The 16,804-nt window shown below is 41.9% G+C and overlaps 2 protein-coding genes across 2 annotated transcripts in view; one reads left to right on the forward strand and one right to left on the reverse strand.

The window, feature by feature from the left end:
• LOC115437017 (E3 ubiquitin-protein ligase TRIM39-like) overlaps positions 1-16,804 on the forward strand; it is a 760,370-nt gene that overhangs the window by 158,995 nt on the left and 584,571 nt on the right. The gene's annotated exons all lie outside the window — the stretch shown is intronic.
• The window catches only part of LOC115437009 (uncharacterized), an 89,695-nt gene continuing 77,636 nt past the window's right edge, over positions 4,746-16,804 (reverse strand). The window contains exon 11 of the mRNA XM_030160062.1: positions 4,746-4,931. Within this exon, the coding sequence (XP_030015922.1) occupies positions 4,858-4,931 (74 nt within the window). The 3' untranslated portion in view covers positions 4,746-4,857. The remainder of the gene's footprint in view (positions 4,932-16,804) is intronic.

A 16,804-nucleotide genomic window follows, 5' to 3' on the forward strand; every position in this document is an offset into this window, starting at 1 on the left:
GATCCAGTGGGGCCATGCATCTAAGATGGCGTGCCATCCCGGGGTGAAGAGGACCCTGTTTGTGCTTAAACAGCGCTTTTGGTGGACAGCTATGGAAAAGGACGTCGCTGAATATGTGGCCGCCTGTCCTGTGTGTGCGGTCAGCAAAGTCTCTAATAAGGCTCCGATGGGGGAGTTGCGTCCGTTGCCTATTCCCAAGAGGCCCTGGTCGGACATCGCCTTGGACTTCGTGACTGGTTTACCTTTGTCTAACGGTAACACGGTTGTACTCACGGTAGTGGATAGGTTCTCTAAGATGGTGCATTTTATTCCCCTACCTAAGCTGCCTTCGGCTAAGGAGACAGCAGAGGCGCTGTTGACCCATGTTTTTCGTCTGCATGGTTTCCCCAGAGACGTGGTCTCCAATAGGGGGCCCCAGTTTATTGCCAGTTTTTGGAAAGCCTTTTGTTCTCTCGTTGGTGCTTCTGTCAGTCTGTCTTCTGGTTTTCACCCGCAGACCAACGGCCAAACAGAGAGGCTCAATCAGGTCCTGGAGGTGGGACTCCGTGTGCTGGCCTCCCAGAACCCCGCCTCCTGGAGCCGTCAACTGTTGTGGGTGGAGTTCGCCCACAATTCACTGCCCAGTGCGTCTTCTGGTTTATCACCTTTTCATGTTGTGTATGGTTATCAGCCGCCCTTGTTCCCTTCTTTGGAAAGGGAGGTGGGCGTGCCTTCGGCCTTGGCTCTCATCCATAGATGCAAGAGGACCTGGACTCGAGCTAGACAGGCCCTGTTGAAGGCTTCGGGCCGTTACAAGACCATGGCTGACTCCCGTAGAAGCCCCGCTCCCGTTTACCATCCGGACCAGAGGGTTTGGCTATCGGCCAAACATCTTCCTCTGCGGACTGAAAGTCGCAAGTTGGCACCCAGGTTTGTAGGTCCATTCCCTATCTCAAAAATTATTAACCCTGTTTCTGTTCGCCTGAAATTACCAAGGTCTATGAGGATCCATCCCACTTTCCACGTCAGTCAAATCAAACCGGTGAAAGAAAGCCATCTGGTCCCGCCCACCCAACCCCCACCTCCTCCACGAATGATTGACGGGGATCCAGCTTACACGGTCCGGCGGTTGATGGCAGCTCGTCGCCGGGGAAGAGGATTCCAATACCTTGTGGATTGGGAGGGTTATGGACCTGAGGAGCGTTCCTGGGTGCCAGCGTCCCGCATTCTGGACCCAGACCTAATCCGACAGTTTCATCAAAGCCATCCTGATGTCCCTGGTCCGTCTGGTGCCGTCCCTAGGAGGGGGGGGTACTGTCATACCTGCAGCCAGACGATAGTCTGGTTTTGTCTGTCTTTTATGTTTGTTTGTCACTTCCTGTTTTATTTTGTTAAGTTTTCCCTCATGTGTCGTGTCTGTCGTCTTTACTTCCTGTTCCCTGATCATTCTCACCTCTCACCTGATTACCTGTCTCCGCCCTGATTTGCTCCACCTGTGTCTAGTTGTCTTCCCTCCCTTTTGTGTATTTAAACACTGTCTCTTCTCCCTGTCAGACGCCAGTTTGTAACTCCAGTAGTTCTTACCAGCGTTTTGACCTCGTTTGTTCGTTTGCCTGCCTGTTTTTGACCTGTTTTTGGATTCCTCGGTTTCTCGTCTTCTGCCTGCTCCCTGTCTGGTTTTGTCTGCCTCATCTGATATCTGGTTTTGACCTTCTCGCCCTGACTACCGGTACGTGAGTTTTGCCTTGTCCTTATGTCCTGTTGCTCGATTGTTAGCCTGCCTGTGTATGACCTGTTTCCGTCCCTGACCTCCCTTTGCTTTTCCCCAGTCGGGGGAAATACTCCTAACACCGCTCGGGGAGACGGGCTGTCGCCCTCGAACCGGAGGACGAATCAGAGGAGGATATCTCCCACCTTTATCCTCAAGATTCTGTCACTCATAATATTATTTCACCTGTGTGTGAACAATAACCTTTTGGAACTAATTTTTGGTGTCTGAGTTCTGCATTTGGATTCTGTGTTTGTACTAACGTTATCACAGTTTTACACATATGTGGCGTACGGGGCTGATAGAAATACAGGCAAAGTCATTGTTTAAAGTAAAACAAAAACTTTTCTTAAACACAAAACAAAAACAACAATAAGTTCTCAATAAAATCAGATGAGTGACTCCCCTGAAACACCTTCTTTCAAACACATTCAAAACAAAGAAACTTTCTCAGACCTGCTTCCGTGTAAGGGTCTCGGATTCAGCACCATGGACAGCACACGAGTCATTCCTATATCCCATTGTATTATAATTTTATTCCTTATACAACTTTAAAGATGTCATAACGTTCTATAATCATACCGTTCAAGGAATATATGACAGTTTGACACAATAACTATTCAGCCCATACAGACCCAAACCACCACAGTCCAAAATCACCTACTGCTCTAAAATGTTTAAGAACTTCTGAACCACTAATCCGATCAGTACATGCAAATAATTGGTGTAAAATGCAATTTGTCATCTTTTCATGGTCAAAGTAGAGCATCCAGCCTGGCTTGGTTCCGAGTCGGTCTGCAAGCTGGAGCTAGAAGCCTGGAGCCCGCTGTGTGCAGGGCACAACGGGCCATGTGGAAGCTGGGGTTGGCGTTAATGAAGTCAAATAAAATGACATTCACCAGCATTAAAGAAAATATAAACAGCAGAAGAGTGCACATGTGTATTCATTTATGGGTCGGACCTGATGGAGAGCATTATTCAGAACCAGATCCGAGGTCCGTGGAGGACCGGCTTGTTCTCGCGATTCACTGCGGGTTAGAGCAGCTCCAAGCCCCGCAGGAGCCGGGCTTGGAGGACGCTAAGCGGTGCATGGAGGTCGGAGCACGGCTTACTTCCATGACACTTAAACGGGACTGGACCCTTAAACGGAACTGGTTCCGTAAACGGAGCAGTTCTGTTTTCCATGAGGCCTCTGGTGTTTACAGGATATAGTCTAATAGCCTCATTTTTCTAACATATCCCTCCTGTTTAGACTGTATTCAGTAAATATACTTTCAAATCAAGAGATTCCAGAAATTTTTTTTGAATAAATAAAAATAAAAATAATAAATGAAACAAAATTATCATCAGTGCAAAAGTAATAAATGACAACAAACTGAACAGAAGAGAAGGGAAAAAAACAAAAACGATTACAAATGTTTATGATAAATGAATTAAAAGGATTCATGAAGTATGAGCAATCAACAATGCAAATCTTCACCTATAAAACATTGATCTGCCCATACCAGTAGATTATCACACTGACATTCAATGAGTCTGACTGACTTCAACAACACAAACTCATCATGAATATATGAGATTAGATCACATATATCTGTTGTCAGCTTAAAGTGAATAAAACAGCAGCTTCAGCAAAAGAAAACATCATGTGATACTGCGTATTTCCATTTTAGTATTAACATAATATTCTTCAGCTAGATTTTCATAATATGCATCATAATGCTTTCACTTCAGCACCAGTGAGATCAGTTTTGTATTAGTAGGGGCAGAATCATTGACACCCCCCCCCCCCCCCCCCCCCCAATAAAGCATCACTTTGGTGGCGGTGATGTCGATCCATCAGAGGATGAGACTCCTAATACAGGGAACACAACAACAACAACCACATACAGCAGTGAAGGCAATCCCCCCCCCCCCCCCCCACAGATAAGAACATGGCTTGTCTCAGTCCAGTCCATTTACTAAACCCCCCCTCAAACCTCCTGGAAAAGGACTCATAGATGCCAGAGTTCTGGGCCAGTTCCTCAGAGAGGTCAGTCAGATCCTCCAGGGCCTGGATGATGCTGTGTTCAGGTGCACCGCTGTTTGGGATAAAGGTCCAACAGAAGGAGCCAAACATTTTGTGCACACCACCTTTTTCAGCAGCAGCACGTCCAAAGCCATACGATGTTTCCACGCCATCATAGACGTGGGTCCGAGCTGTTCACTGAGTCCTCTCACAGTGTCTTCAGTGGGATTCACAAACGTCTGTCTGATTCCTGGCCTTGAACTCATCGGGACCCCCCTGTGGAACGCTGATGGTGTTGATGTAGACCTGAGGGTTGGTGGTAGATCGTCTGGACCCAAAGAACATCTTCTGGGTTTCTCCTCCTTGTTTCCCAGATGACCTTGTTGAAATCTGTAACTTTATTGACAGGAAACAGCTGAAAAGACCTGAAGAAGTGGATCAGCGCACAGATTGCCCCGCCCCTTAGGCGGCAGTTTAGGTCAGATTTTGTTTTTGTGTTCATGGCAGAGCCACCAGAGGTCTGCTCTGCACCAGGTGGCCCTGCTGACGTCACAGCAGGAAACAACAGATTCAACCGTTTGCATTGGCTGTCTGTGGAACCTTCTGACTGATGAAGGGACCTCAGCACTAAACCTCTGTAACGTTAACATTTGTTTATATTTATGAACCATATTACAGGAGCAGTTCCAGTTACTATTAGGAACATCTCACATGTCAGAGTACCTGTCAGTCCACACATCCCCAGGTGTCTGAATGGATGCCATGGCTGAGGTCTGTCTATGATCAGGTTCTCACAGGGGACTTTCTCCTAATTATCTGTAGAGTGATTTATCCTCTAGAGCGACTGGGATCAGGTGGTTTCTGCCCTGGGTTTGAGACCACCCCCTAAATGCCTATATAATGGAGCCCCCTTTGAAGCCCAGACTTCCCCACAGTCACCGGGCGGATAGTCTGTAGAAAGGCCACCAGCCTGGTCTGTCCCCTGTGGAAACCTTAGTACCTTCATGTAGAGTGAGAGGTGACCCCAGGTGGTTCACTGCTGTTGTCAACAGGACTGGAAATAGACCGTCCCACTTCAGACCGGCCCAGCTTTTCTTCTTTATCACCGTATCGTGAGGGCCTGATCACCCGGTTCCACAGCTGGGTCGTCTGGTCCTACTGGTTTCACTGGATCACCTGGAACAGAATGAACAGACCAGACTTCTCTACTGATCAGTACTTCACTAATCCACTGCTAAAATCTGTTCTGTCCCTTCCTCCACTCTCCCTCAGTTTCCTTTTCATCTTGTCATTATATCGCTCCTTCAGTCCTACTGATTGTGGTTGATACAATGATTTGTCAAGTTTATCTGGAGCATTTGAGCTATTAGGGAAATTATGTTATTTACAAAATGTGAACCATTAGAACAGTACATTTTCTGTGGAATTCCATATCTTAGTACAGTCTCCTGCATTATTGCTTTTGCCACTGATATTGCATCTGGAGTGGCACAAGAACAAACTTCGATCCCTTTTATGAAAGGATCAATTATTACCAATAAAGTTCATACAAATGTGCTGAAACAAAAATTCTGGTTAGGAAATGTCCATCTTTTGGGTCTCAAATGACCCTGAGGATTGTCCCTGGCACACGACTGACATGTTGAACAAAAGTTCTTTGCATAATTAGAAAGCTTTTTTTATCCTCACAACCCTCCCTCCTGTTTGTCCACTTGGCCTCCTCATTAGCCAGGGCAGCTGTCTGCATGTCTGTCAGACCTGATGGCCAATATAAGGAGTGTGATCCACACTGGACAGGACGTCACACACATGATAAATGCCAATGACAGTTTACTACTACTACCACATGATGCAAAAAAAATAAATAAAATTAAAAAAATTTTAAAAAATTATGAGGGTAACTGGGAAATCATGTGTTGCATTAACATGATTAATTCAAGCATTCTGATTTGAATTAAATGCATTGACTTGATATGCACTAGATCATAGAAACAAAATGAAAAACCCTGTCAGAGCTCCTCATTTTAATCGTAGGGGACTGATGTCCACAGTAAAATTAAGTAAACTCAAAGAATCTTTTTTTTTTTTTTCATATACACAGCCATAGAGGCTGACATAACAGACTAAAACCAAGGTGGCAGAGCCCCCTCAACAGGGCCCAGCTTCATGGACTAATAGGTCACAGGTCTTGTCTGTCATCAGGATGGGTCCCCAATGAGGGTGAGTCAAAGCAGAGGACATGAAACCTTTTTTTTTTTTTTTTCTTCCCCTGCAATGTACAATTTGAAAAAAATAGTTCAAAATAATTTGCCAGATTCAAACTTGAGCACTAACTACTATCTGCTTCATGTCAACAAAGGCCTGTCTCAGCCGTTGGAGTCCCCATGAGTCTAAAAGAGGCAGAAAAGGGCACCTCCTAAATCAGAGAAGTCAGAGGAGCTGTATTTTTACCATATTTATAGATCCAGCTCCTGCAAACATTCACCACACCCAGAAAAGACATCATTAGTCTCTTAATAGTTGGTTTTGGAGGCTGAAGGATAGCTGCCTTATGGGAATCATCCAAATGTTTACCTTTCATGTGAGAAGTTGTAAATTAGCTGACGTTGCTTGTGAAAATTGGTAGATGATTCACAATTATTCTTAGGTATTCTGGTATAGATGTATTATTTCATTTTGGATGTAAATGCAAACCAAAACAGACTATCTTCATGTACTGATACAAATAAGAACACATCGCTACTCGCAACTCGACTACTGAGACAGTTTGGCTTCATGGTCTCAAATCATTCAACAATGTGTAAAAGTCAAAACATGGTGACTGCACATGAAAATATACAGCTTTATTAATTACCGGTAAATCTTTTTGTGTCATGCGCCAACTTTTAAACAGTTCCACTTTCTTGATACTACAAAGTGGACATTCAGTTGTGACTCCAGCTTTAAGCAGCTCAGTAATAATTGGTTGAATCCTCACCTCCGTTTTTAATTTCAGACATTTACTCTAATTGTAACGGTTCTATGCCTTTAATTCAACTTCCATCAGCTTCGCCTTTGGACCGCAAAGACAAAACATTTTGGAAAGTATGGTTCTTTTGGATAACATTGTCAACCACATGAACAGACTCAGAGCTTCTCACTATACAATCTGTCGTTAGCTGCTTTAACAATAATCCCTTTACTGGAAACTTTGAATTTGACACGTCATCTAGATGAATTACTGCTAAGTTTAACCTTCTATTATGACCTAATTACAGATATTCTCATCAAATCAGGTGTCAAAGTTATCCCAGTGTAACACAAATCTAAAGAAAGCAGAGATTCAGAAATTATACGACTATAACACTGGTCTACATTCAAACGCTTCCAGAAGAAAAGGAGTTCATCTTTAATCTTTAATCAAATTTGAGTTACTAATAAAGAAAAATTAAGTTCAGAGTTCTAGTTGGTTGCAGCTTCTAAGACAGTCTTGGGTCAAGAAGTGAAATTCTGAGAATTAATGAGAGAATGGATTTATTCCAAAAGAATGCTTGTCTCAGAGCTACCAGATCTACTTCAAATACTGTCTGTTCAAGACAATACATTCACTTTACAAGTTCTATCTCGAGGAACATTTATAAATCTATTGAATAAATGTGTAGATAGCATAGAAATGGTAGACATATCCTGAGTGGATCTGTCCGGGCATTCTTGCAAAATGTCGTCATAACCCATCCATGACTCGTGTTCTGGACACCTGCTTTTTACAGGATATAGTCTAATAGCTGAATTTTTCTAACAATAATAACCTATAAATAATGACAAACCCAAATGTTCTCTTTGTTTTTGATGTAAAAAAAGCAAAATTACATGAAAATGTTTACATTACCAAACTATACTTTTACAAAAAATGTGAATAACTTGAACAAATATGAACAAACAGAAATTTCTAAAGAAAAGTAAATGCAGTTTTACCAATATTCTGCCTGTTACTAAATGTTTTGTGTGATTGTAACACACGTGTAAATGATAAACTGATAAACCCAGGCAGAATATTGTTCAAACTGCACTTGTTTTTCTTAAGACGATTCAAGTTGTTCATGTTATTCAAAGTTTTAAGGACACTTTGTAGATGTAAACCTGATCATAATATAATTTTACTTTTTTCTCAGTTATTATGTGACTGGTCCGGCCCACTGCAGATCAAACTGAACTAACATGAGTTTGACAGCCCTGATGGAAATAACAATTTAAAAACAGAAATGCAAATAAAAGAAAATCAAGAGAATGAGAACAAAACAAAATTGTAACTTAAAACTGCAACGTCTTAAGCCTCCAAATTTATAAAAGGAGTAGGAGGAAGTCTAAAGTGATCTAATCCGACCTGAAGATATGACACTAAGATCTGCAGTGGGTCAGACCAGTAAAATACCAACATAATAATCTAGAAATACTCACAACTCCAGTTTTTTTGTCAAAGTAAAGTAAGTATTTTCATGGATTTACACTAAAACAAAGTAGAATTAAAAAAAAAAGTGAATAACCTGAACAAATATGAACAACCTGAAATGTTTTAAGAGAAGTCAGTACAATTTTCACAATATTCTGTCTGTTATTAAATGTTTTGTGTGTTTGTAGATCCACTGTGATCTGTGAGTTCTAATGTACATGTGGAAATGATAAACTGAGGCAGAATAGTGTTAAAATGACACTCATTGTTTGAGTTTGTTCATGTTTTTTCACATTGTTTGAAAGGATAGTTCGTAGATGTAAACATTTTCATTGTTTAATTTGACTTTTTTTGCTCTAAAACATAGAGAAAAGTTTGGAGTTGACATTATTTCTATATTATTCTGTTATTATTTGACTGGTTGTTGAGTTTGACAGCCCTGTTTTAGAAGGTGAAGTGCAGGTTCAGCAGCTGACTGGACAGATAAGGACTCGGACTGCTGTTTCTAAACATCCACACATGCATTTACAGAACCAGAACCAGAACCAGAACCCTTCTACATGTCGCCTGTCATAAAACAACACATTTGACCAAATCATCAGCCATAGGATTCTTCCAGATTTCTTGGTTGAAATCTGGTTCAGGCACTAAAGCTGTTTTCAGGTTCTACAGTTGTGACAATTTGAGTTTGAAGCTTTAATTTATTTATTTTGTATTATTATTTTGTTTTTTTTAAGGGGTTCCAGCCAGGTCTGTCTCCTGGCATTTAAGATGTAAAGTCAGTTAGTCAGTTTGATTCAGTCTTGCTATATACTTGAGTTTTAAGTTATTTAGTTTTTGTCTGTTTGTTGGACCTCAAACCACACAATGACTTTTTTTTTTTATATCAGTCAGAGTCAATACGTGGTTAACAAAAGACCATTCTCTCACCGCCTCTTCCAGAGTTTTTATCGTTTCACTTTCAGCAACCTCAGCGTTTCACACCAAACTTCACAAAACCAGTGTTTGTTCATTAACCTGACACGTACATGTCTGTAAATGGGAAAAAAACACAGTCAAACTCAGATAATGATAGAAAAAGAAGTGGAGTGCATCATTTTAGAGCCATGTAGAAGCACTTTCAATCCTGTTTTAACCCTGAAAAACCAAAACCATCCACTGATGGAACTGTTTAATACCTGCTGATCCACTAATCCGATCAATACGTGTCAATAATTGGTGTAAAACACAGTTTTACCTCAATGGTTTGTAGGATAAAATGTACAAACACTTGTAAAATGACAATAAAATAACAAAATACTGGAAAAATGAGGAAAACAAATAAAAAACCTTGAAATATGGCATAAAAATGAACACATCCTTCTAAATTGAGAAAAACAAAATACATGAAAAATTAGAGTTCATCATTTCATACCATCCAGAAAAAATTGCCTTTTTAACAGTATCATGATATATTGTGATATATCGTATCATGATCCTAGTATTGTGATTTGTATGGTATCGGCAGATTCTTGCCGATACACAGCCCTACTCAAAACCATGTATTGAACAATTTAGACAGACAGACAGACAGATACTTTATTGATCCTTTGCAGGAAATTGTTTGTTACAACAGCAGCAGTACAAACAATACAAGAAAAAACACACTGACCCATCAAAATAGACAACCCACATTCAACCAAGAATGGAACGAAGAAGTGTTTGAAAAAAGAATAAAAGATATATATATATATACACACACACACACACACACACACACACACACATAATATGTACAATAAAGTAATGTAAATAATACAATATAACAAAACACATATACAAACACAGCATACAATAATGTATCACACAGTGATACTATAAAGTCTAATGGCAGCCGACAGGAAGGACCTCCTACTGCGTTCAGTCCTGGACCGGGGGGGGGGGGGGGGGGGGTGTCAGTCTGTGGCTGAAGGTGCTCTCTCTGAACACCTCCAGATGGTGCAGTAGGTGACATGCATTCCTCAAAATACAGTCCAGTTTCCTGAGCATTCTCCTCCCATCCACCTGCTGAACTGGGTCCAGTCCTATCCTGATGATGGAGCTCACTTTCTTCATCAGTTTGTTCAGTCTGTCTGTGTCTGAAATGTGAGCCCCCCCCCCAACACACCACACCAAAAAACAGGACAGCAGCCACCACAGTCTGGTAGAAGCTGCACACAAGAGGCTTGGACATGTTGAAAGACTTGAATCTCCGTAGGAAATAAAGTCTACTTTGGCCCTTCTTGTGCAGTCTCCATATGACAGGACCAGTCCAGCTGGTCCAGTTGGACTCCCAGGTACCTGGAACTGGAGACAGCTTCTACCTCTGTGTTCTGGATGGTGACTGGCACCAGTTTGGACCTCTTCCTCCTAAAATCCAAAACCATTTCCTTGGTCTTTGAAATGTTCAGTTGGAGATGGTTGAGGTCACACCAGTCCACAAAGTCCTTAACCAGGCCCCTGTACTCCCCCTCCTCCTCTCCTCTGATACAACCGACAACTGCTGAGTCATCAGAAGATTTCTGAAGAAAGCAGCGGTCTGAGTTGGACTGGAAGTCTGATGTGAACAGAGTGAAGAGGAAGGGGGACAGAACAGTTCCTTGTGGTGCTCCAGTGTTGCACAGGACCTTTCCTGAGACACAGTTCTGCAGTCACACATACTGTGGTCTGCAGGTCAGGTAGTCCATGATCCAGGAGACCATCCATGACTCCACCTGCATGTCTCTCATCTTCACACCAAGCAGCCCCGGCTGGATCGTATTGAAGGCACTTGAAAAGTGGAAAAACCTGATCCTCACAGCTGCATCAGAGGTGTCCAGGTGTACATGGGCCCTCTGGAACATGTGGATGAGAACATCATCCACACCCATGTTAAGCTGAGAAGCAAACTGTAGAGGATCCATGTACATCCTCACACTGGGTCTTAGACGTGAGAGGACCAGCCTTTGAAGAGTCTTCATTATGTGTGAGGTGAGGACTACAGGCCTGTAGTCATTAAAGTCCTCTGGATGTCTGTTTTTGGGGACAGGGACAAGACAAGATGTCTTCCACTGGGTGGGGATCTTCTGTAGCTGCAGACTGAGGTTGAAGAGGTGTGTGAGGATTCCACAGAGCTGACTGGAACAGACCTGCAGTCTGGGGCTGATCCCATCAGGTCCAGCTGCCCTTCCACATGTGAGTCTGTCCAGTTGTCTGTTCACCTGAAATGTCTGGAAAGTTATGGGTGTGGTGGAGAAAGAGCTTGTGTGTGTGTGGGGGGTTCACCCTAGGCAGCGGACAGGATGGGGTGGCACCATCAAATCTGTTAGAAAATAGATTCAGGCTGTCAGCCAGGTCCTGGTCCGTCCATCAGTGGCCCACCCTTCTGCTTCATGCCGGTGGTCTTCCTCATGCCAGTCCAGACCTGTCTCACACCGTCCTGCTGACATCAGCTGATGTTCCAGTCTGTCCCTGTAGGCTGGTTTCCCCTCCACAATCTTCACCTTGAGTTCTTTTTGTAGAGCCTTTGCTTTATCCCTGTCCCCCTCCCTGAAAGCCCTTTTCTTCTGATTTCAAAGTCTGCTCTCAACACAGAACTTGATGTAATCAGATGCAGTCTGGGAGCCCATCAATGTCCTCCCCATGTGACTCACAGAAAACATCCCAGTCTGTGAGTTCCAAACAGCTCTGCACAGATTCTTCTGCTTTCTGGGACCAGCACTTAACAGTCCTGGTGGTAACAGGGATTCTTTGAACAGTGGGGGTGTAGGTGGAGGAGAGTTGGAGCAGGCTGTGGTCTGAGTCACCCAGAGGAGGCAGCACAGTGGTATGCACCCTTCACATTAGCATACAACAGATCCAGAGTTTTATCTCCTCTGGTAGGACAGGCCACAAACTGCTGAAGGTGGGGAGTGAGCTGGAAACAGAGACATGGTTGAAGTCTCCAGACAGCAGAATGAATGCGTCCGGGTATTCGGCTTGGAGTCTCGCGATAACTGCGTGTATGACGTCACATGCAGTTTCCGCATGCGCCAACGGCGGAACATAAACAACAATGGCGATGACCAGTGTAAACTCCCTCTGCAGATAATAGGCTCTCATACTCACTGTGAGGAGTTCAATGTCTCTGTTCCAGATCCGCTCCTTGATGGTGGCGTGTCCCAGGTTACACCATCTGTTGTTCAGAAGCAGGACCCCCCCCCCCTCCTCTTTTCTTGCCGCTTGCTTTGGTGTCCCGGTGCGCTCAGATTGTCAGGAAACCACTAATGCTGGTGTTGTGGTCAGGAATGCAGTCACTGAGCCAGGTTTGTGTGAAACACATAAGGCTGCTGTCCTTCAGACCCTCTGGCTCCTGACCACAGTCTCCAGCTCCTCCATCTTATCGCCCAAGGAGCGGACATTTCCCATGACAACAGAGGGGAGCACAGGTTTAAAAGCCTCCTTCCTGCTCTCACCCTCTGCCTCCTATTCCATTTTGCCCCGGCCCGTACTCCCCGGCGTCTCACCCTCAACAGTTCTGCCGGGATATCGTGTCTTGTCCCAACAAGTTTGGAGAAAGGAGCAAGATCCAGTAACTCCCACTGAGAGGAAACAACAGCCGGCTGTTCTGCTCCACATGAGTGAGTCTGTGTGGAGAAGTCTTCTGAGTATAAGACACACTGAGAGGGACAGGATCCACTCCTAGCACTGAAGTGTGAAACATATAAATACACACTGAGCTCAGAAAAACCAAAGCACATCTAAAAAACACACCTAAAAAGCACACGAACAAGACAGAGCTGCACAGAACAGGCTGCTGCATCACCGGCACCATCTTAGAAAAAAAAGAAAAAAAAAATTCCACTCCGAGTTTTCCACAGTCTCTTAAAACAAAGAAGAAAAAATAAAATAATCCAGTTCATCTCAGTTCTATGGTAAGGAGCCCGGGAGGGGACATGCAAAAAATAAAAATTATTGCGTTATAACGCAAAAGTATTGCGTTATAAGGTAAAAACTATTGCGTTATAACGCAATCATATCTGCTCTCTCTTGATTGAGGTCCGTACATAATACATTGTAGTCCAGTTCAGGTCTGACCGTGTCAGGTCTGACACGCCCCCCTGTCCTGTGTAGTATGACAGTAACTCTTTCATTATTTGTCCGATCGGAAAAATTCCAACGGTTTTTGAATGAAATTCCTATTTGCCCAGTTTCACATCTGTGTGCAGCTTCATGGAAACAGGTGGATGTGCAGAGTGTGAATGATCTGCACATGAGACAGGAGGATGTACACATTGGATTCAAATCCTTTCTACTCCTGAGCCTCAGATGGTCCACCTGGACTGGTTTTCTTATTTTAATCATAAAAAGGTCAGAAAATATGCTTTGAGTCGTTTTGTCAATTTTTTGCAGAACACTTCTAACGTTCAATATAGCAGTCACTGTTTGTTTTAATACTGTAATAACAATTTAAAATGACGAAAAACACTAAAAAGGAATTAGTTTTTTTTTTTTTTTTTTTTTTAGTTTTAGCAGAAAAACACTGAAATTACACATGGATACAAGATTTGAAAGTTAAATATGAACTTTAAAAGTATAAAAAGTATTTAAAACAAACTGTGTGTGTATTTTCCTTTTATTGTGCAAAAACAGGGTAAAAATGCAAACTCTACAGGTGTTTGATCCAGCTGATCCAGAGGGTCCAAAACTAGGGCCCAGAACCAGCTGATCCAAAGGTCATTTCCAGTAGGTTGTGGACTGACCCCAGTGAATCTATGCATGATCTACTGGGACTGAGCAGATTTACTGAGTCTAGTTCAGATCCAGTACTTTATCCAACACAGATGCTACTGCTGTGGACCAGCAGGGCACCACTGGATTCTGGGAAATTAGCAGATTTACACCACCTGGTTTAAATTATGAAATTATTCTCATGATATTATGGCTTTATTGTCAGAATATGACGACTTTAATCTTATAAACGAATGACATTTTTGTTAAATTATGAGGGTGTTTTTTTTTTTTTTTTATAACTACGACTTATTCTCATAACATTGTGATTCTTTTTGTATTTGACTTTATTCTCATAAAATTACAGGTTTTATCTCCATATTTTCTGACTTTCTTCTGGTAGTGCCCAGTGTTTTTCTTTTCTTCTGTGGTCCTAATACTCCGTCGTAGCTTTATTCTCCAGTTCCTCCGTATTTGTAAAACTAGGTTGGCCTCAGTTTCAGTTCGTTTACTAATCATGTAGGAGCACAAGGTTCACGATCACAAAATGAAGACAAAAACCAGGAAAGATCTGATCATGAAACCAAGAGCTGCACTAAGAAGGACCGTTAGCCAAAACAATAGGTCATTTCAGGTCTGATTGGACCCAAAAATACAGCATCAGTGAATGTTAGCTGACCCCAAACAGGATCCACAGATCTAGGTTTGGTTTCCTGGATTTGTGGATCCATCTCCTTCTCTTTTCTTTGTCTTTGGGTGTCTGTAAAACGATAACTCCCACTGCTTTAAGAACCTGAAAATACAATCAATCACACAACAGCTCTGCCCCATTTCTATTCAATATTGTTCTTCAGTTTAGACAGGATTGAAGCTAGCGCTGTCACTCATCTCCCTCTTTCTGCCACTCAGTGGGCGGAACCGCGGTGATGTCACGTGCATACCCTCTATTATATGATTATTCAGAACCAAACGATCTACATCACTAGCATTAACTGAACTCATTGAAGAAATCACAAATTCCATTGACAATAAAAAATTCACAGTTGGAGTTTTCATTGATTTAAAAAAAAGCATTTGATTCCATAAATCATGACATTTTAATCAATAAACTGGAACAGAACGGAATCAGGGGAGTGGTGCTGAATTGGGTTAGAAGCTATTTGGAGAACAGGAAACAGTTTGTGATGATGGGAGACTGAGGTTCTGAGGGTTTGGGTATTGTGTGTGGTGTCCCCCAGGGGTCAGTGTTGGGACCTAAACTGTTTCTAATGATATATGTAAAGTGTCTGAACAAATGAAATTTAGATTATATGCTGATGACACAAATATTCTAGGAACCGGTGAGGATTTACAGCATCTTTTGGACATAATCACTTGTATGTGCTGAAGATAGATTCTGTCCATTTAAAAAAATTTTTTTTTTGTCTTAATTTGCTTTGTTTTGTCTTATTTTCTTTGCATGTTCGAAATAAAATAAAAATAAATAAAATAAATAAAATTATTTATTTATTTAGTCTTCAATTTTCCTTTTTTTTTTCTCTCTCTCTCTCTTCTTTCTTTCATATTTTCTTCTTATTCTAGGAAAATGTTCTTGTACTTTTAGAATGTCAGTCCCTTCTTATGTATTTGGCTGGAACCGTTCAGCCTGAGCATATGTTCCTATATCTGTCATTGCTTCATGGTTTTCATTCTGTATATTAGTACTTTGGAACCATGTGATGTTTTATTCTGTTGATCGTTTGTCCAGGACAACAGATGGAAATTAGCTCCTCTGCTAAATCTGATGCATGCATCTTGTTCTTTGTAACTAATGCCAATACACACTGTCTTGTAACTAAATAAATAAATACTAGAATTATTTTAGCAAATTATCCTGATTTATGATGGACAAATGGTTCTTCTAAATTCAAATGAAAAGTGAGCAACTTTTAGGAGGATTTGGTGAGTTAGATGACTGCTGTCTTCAAATGTTGTGTTTTCTTCTATAAAACCCAAATAACTGGAAGCACACAAATGTAGGAAATAAAAGCAGAACTTATTTTTTGAATCAGTTTGTGCTGAAGTCTTTTAAATGATCACCTGTTCAAACTGTGGCTGCTTTTGGATACAGTCAGTGTGAACAGGAGCGGTGGCATGCTCATATCAGCTCCACACATGTGTCAGTGCTTTCATATTTGAAGCAGATCTCCAGTTTGGTCAGTTCCTCACTTCACAAACAGTGGCTGATCTGCAGTAAACTCCACTCTGTGGATGCTCAGACTCAATTACAAGCGTTCATCTGTTTTTGTCAGAAGCAGATCTGAAAGGGATGGACTGGAAATGCAGCTGTGGGACCCTCTGGATCCAAATGAAGTTGACAGCAGAAACAGTGGTGCCATCTGCTGGACACATGTTCATATGGAGGGACCACAAAGTCCACTGGGTTTATTAAGAGTAGATTTATGGAGACTGGACAATAAGAGTTAGATATCATATTAGAAGGGTTGGAAATGAGACCAACATGATCTCCATTTTATAGAATCTGTGTACACATTAGAACACAAAAACAAGGATGTGTTGGACTTGAACTGGGATCTGAAGTTTAGACTTCTTCCTACTCCTTTTGCAAAATTCAGACTTGTATGTGTTTGAAGATAGAATCTGTTCATTTAAATGTTATTTTGTTTTTGTCTTAATTTGCTTCGTTTTGTTTCTTTGCATGTTCTAAATAAATAAACAAACTGGGATCTTCAGATAACCCCAGATGCTGAAGATGTAGAGGTAGGAACAACAGATCAAGTTAACGTATGGTCTTCATTTTGTACAGACTGACCACAGTCTACTCCAGGTCAGAACTGACTTCTACACCTACAGTATGAAATAGAGTTGAGTGAAAAACTGTGGGCTCTACAGGATATGGAGAAAAACTGTCAGC

The sequence above is a fragment of the Sphaeramia orbicularis genome, chromosome 17 (assembly GCF_902148855.1).
Source record: "Sphaeramia orbicularis chromosome 17, fSphaOr1.1, whole genome shotgun sequence".
Classification (NCBI taxonomy): domain Eukaryota; kingdom Metazoa; phylum Chordata; class Actinopteri; order Kurtiformes; family Apogonidae; genus Sphaeramia; species Sphaeramia orbicularis.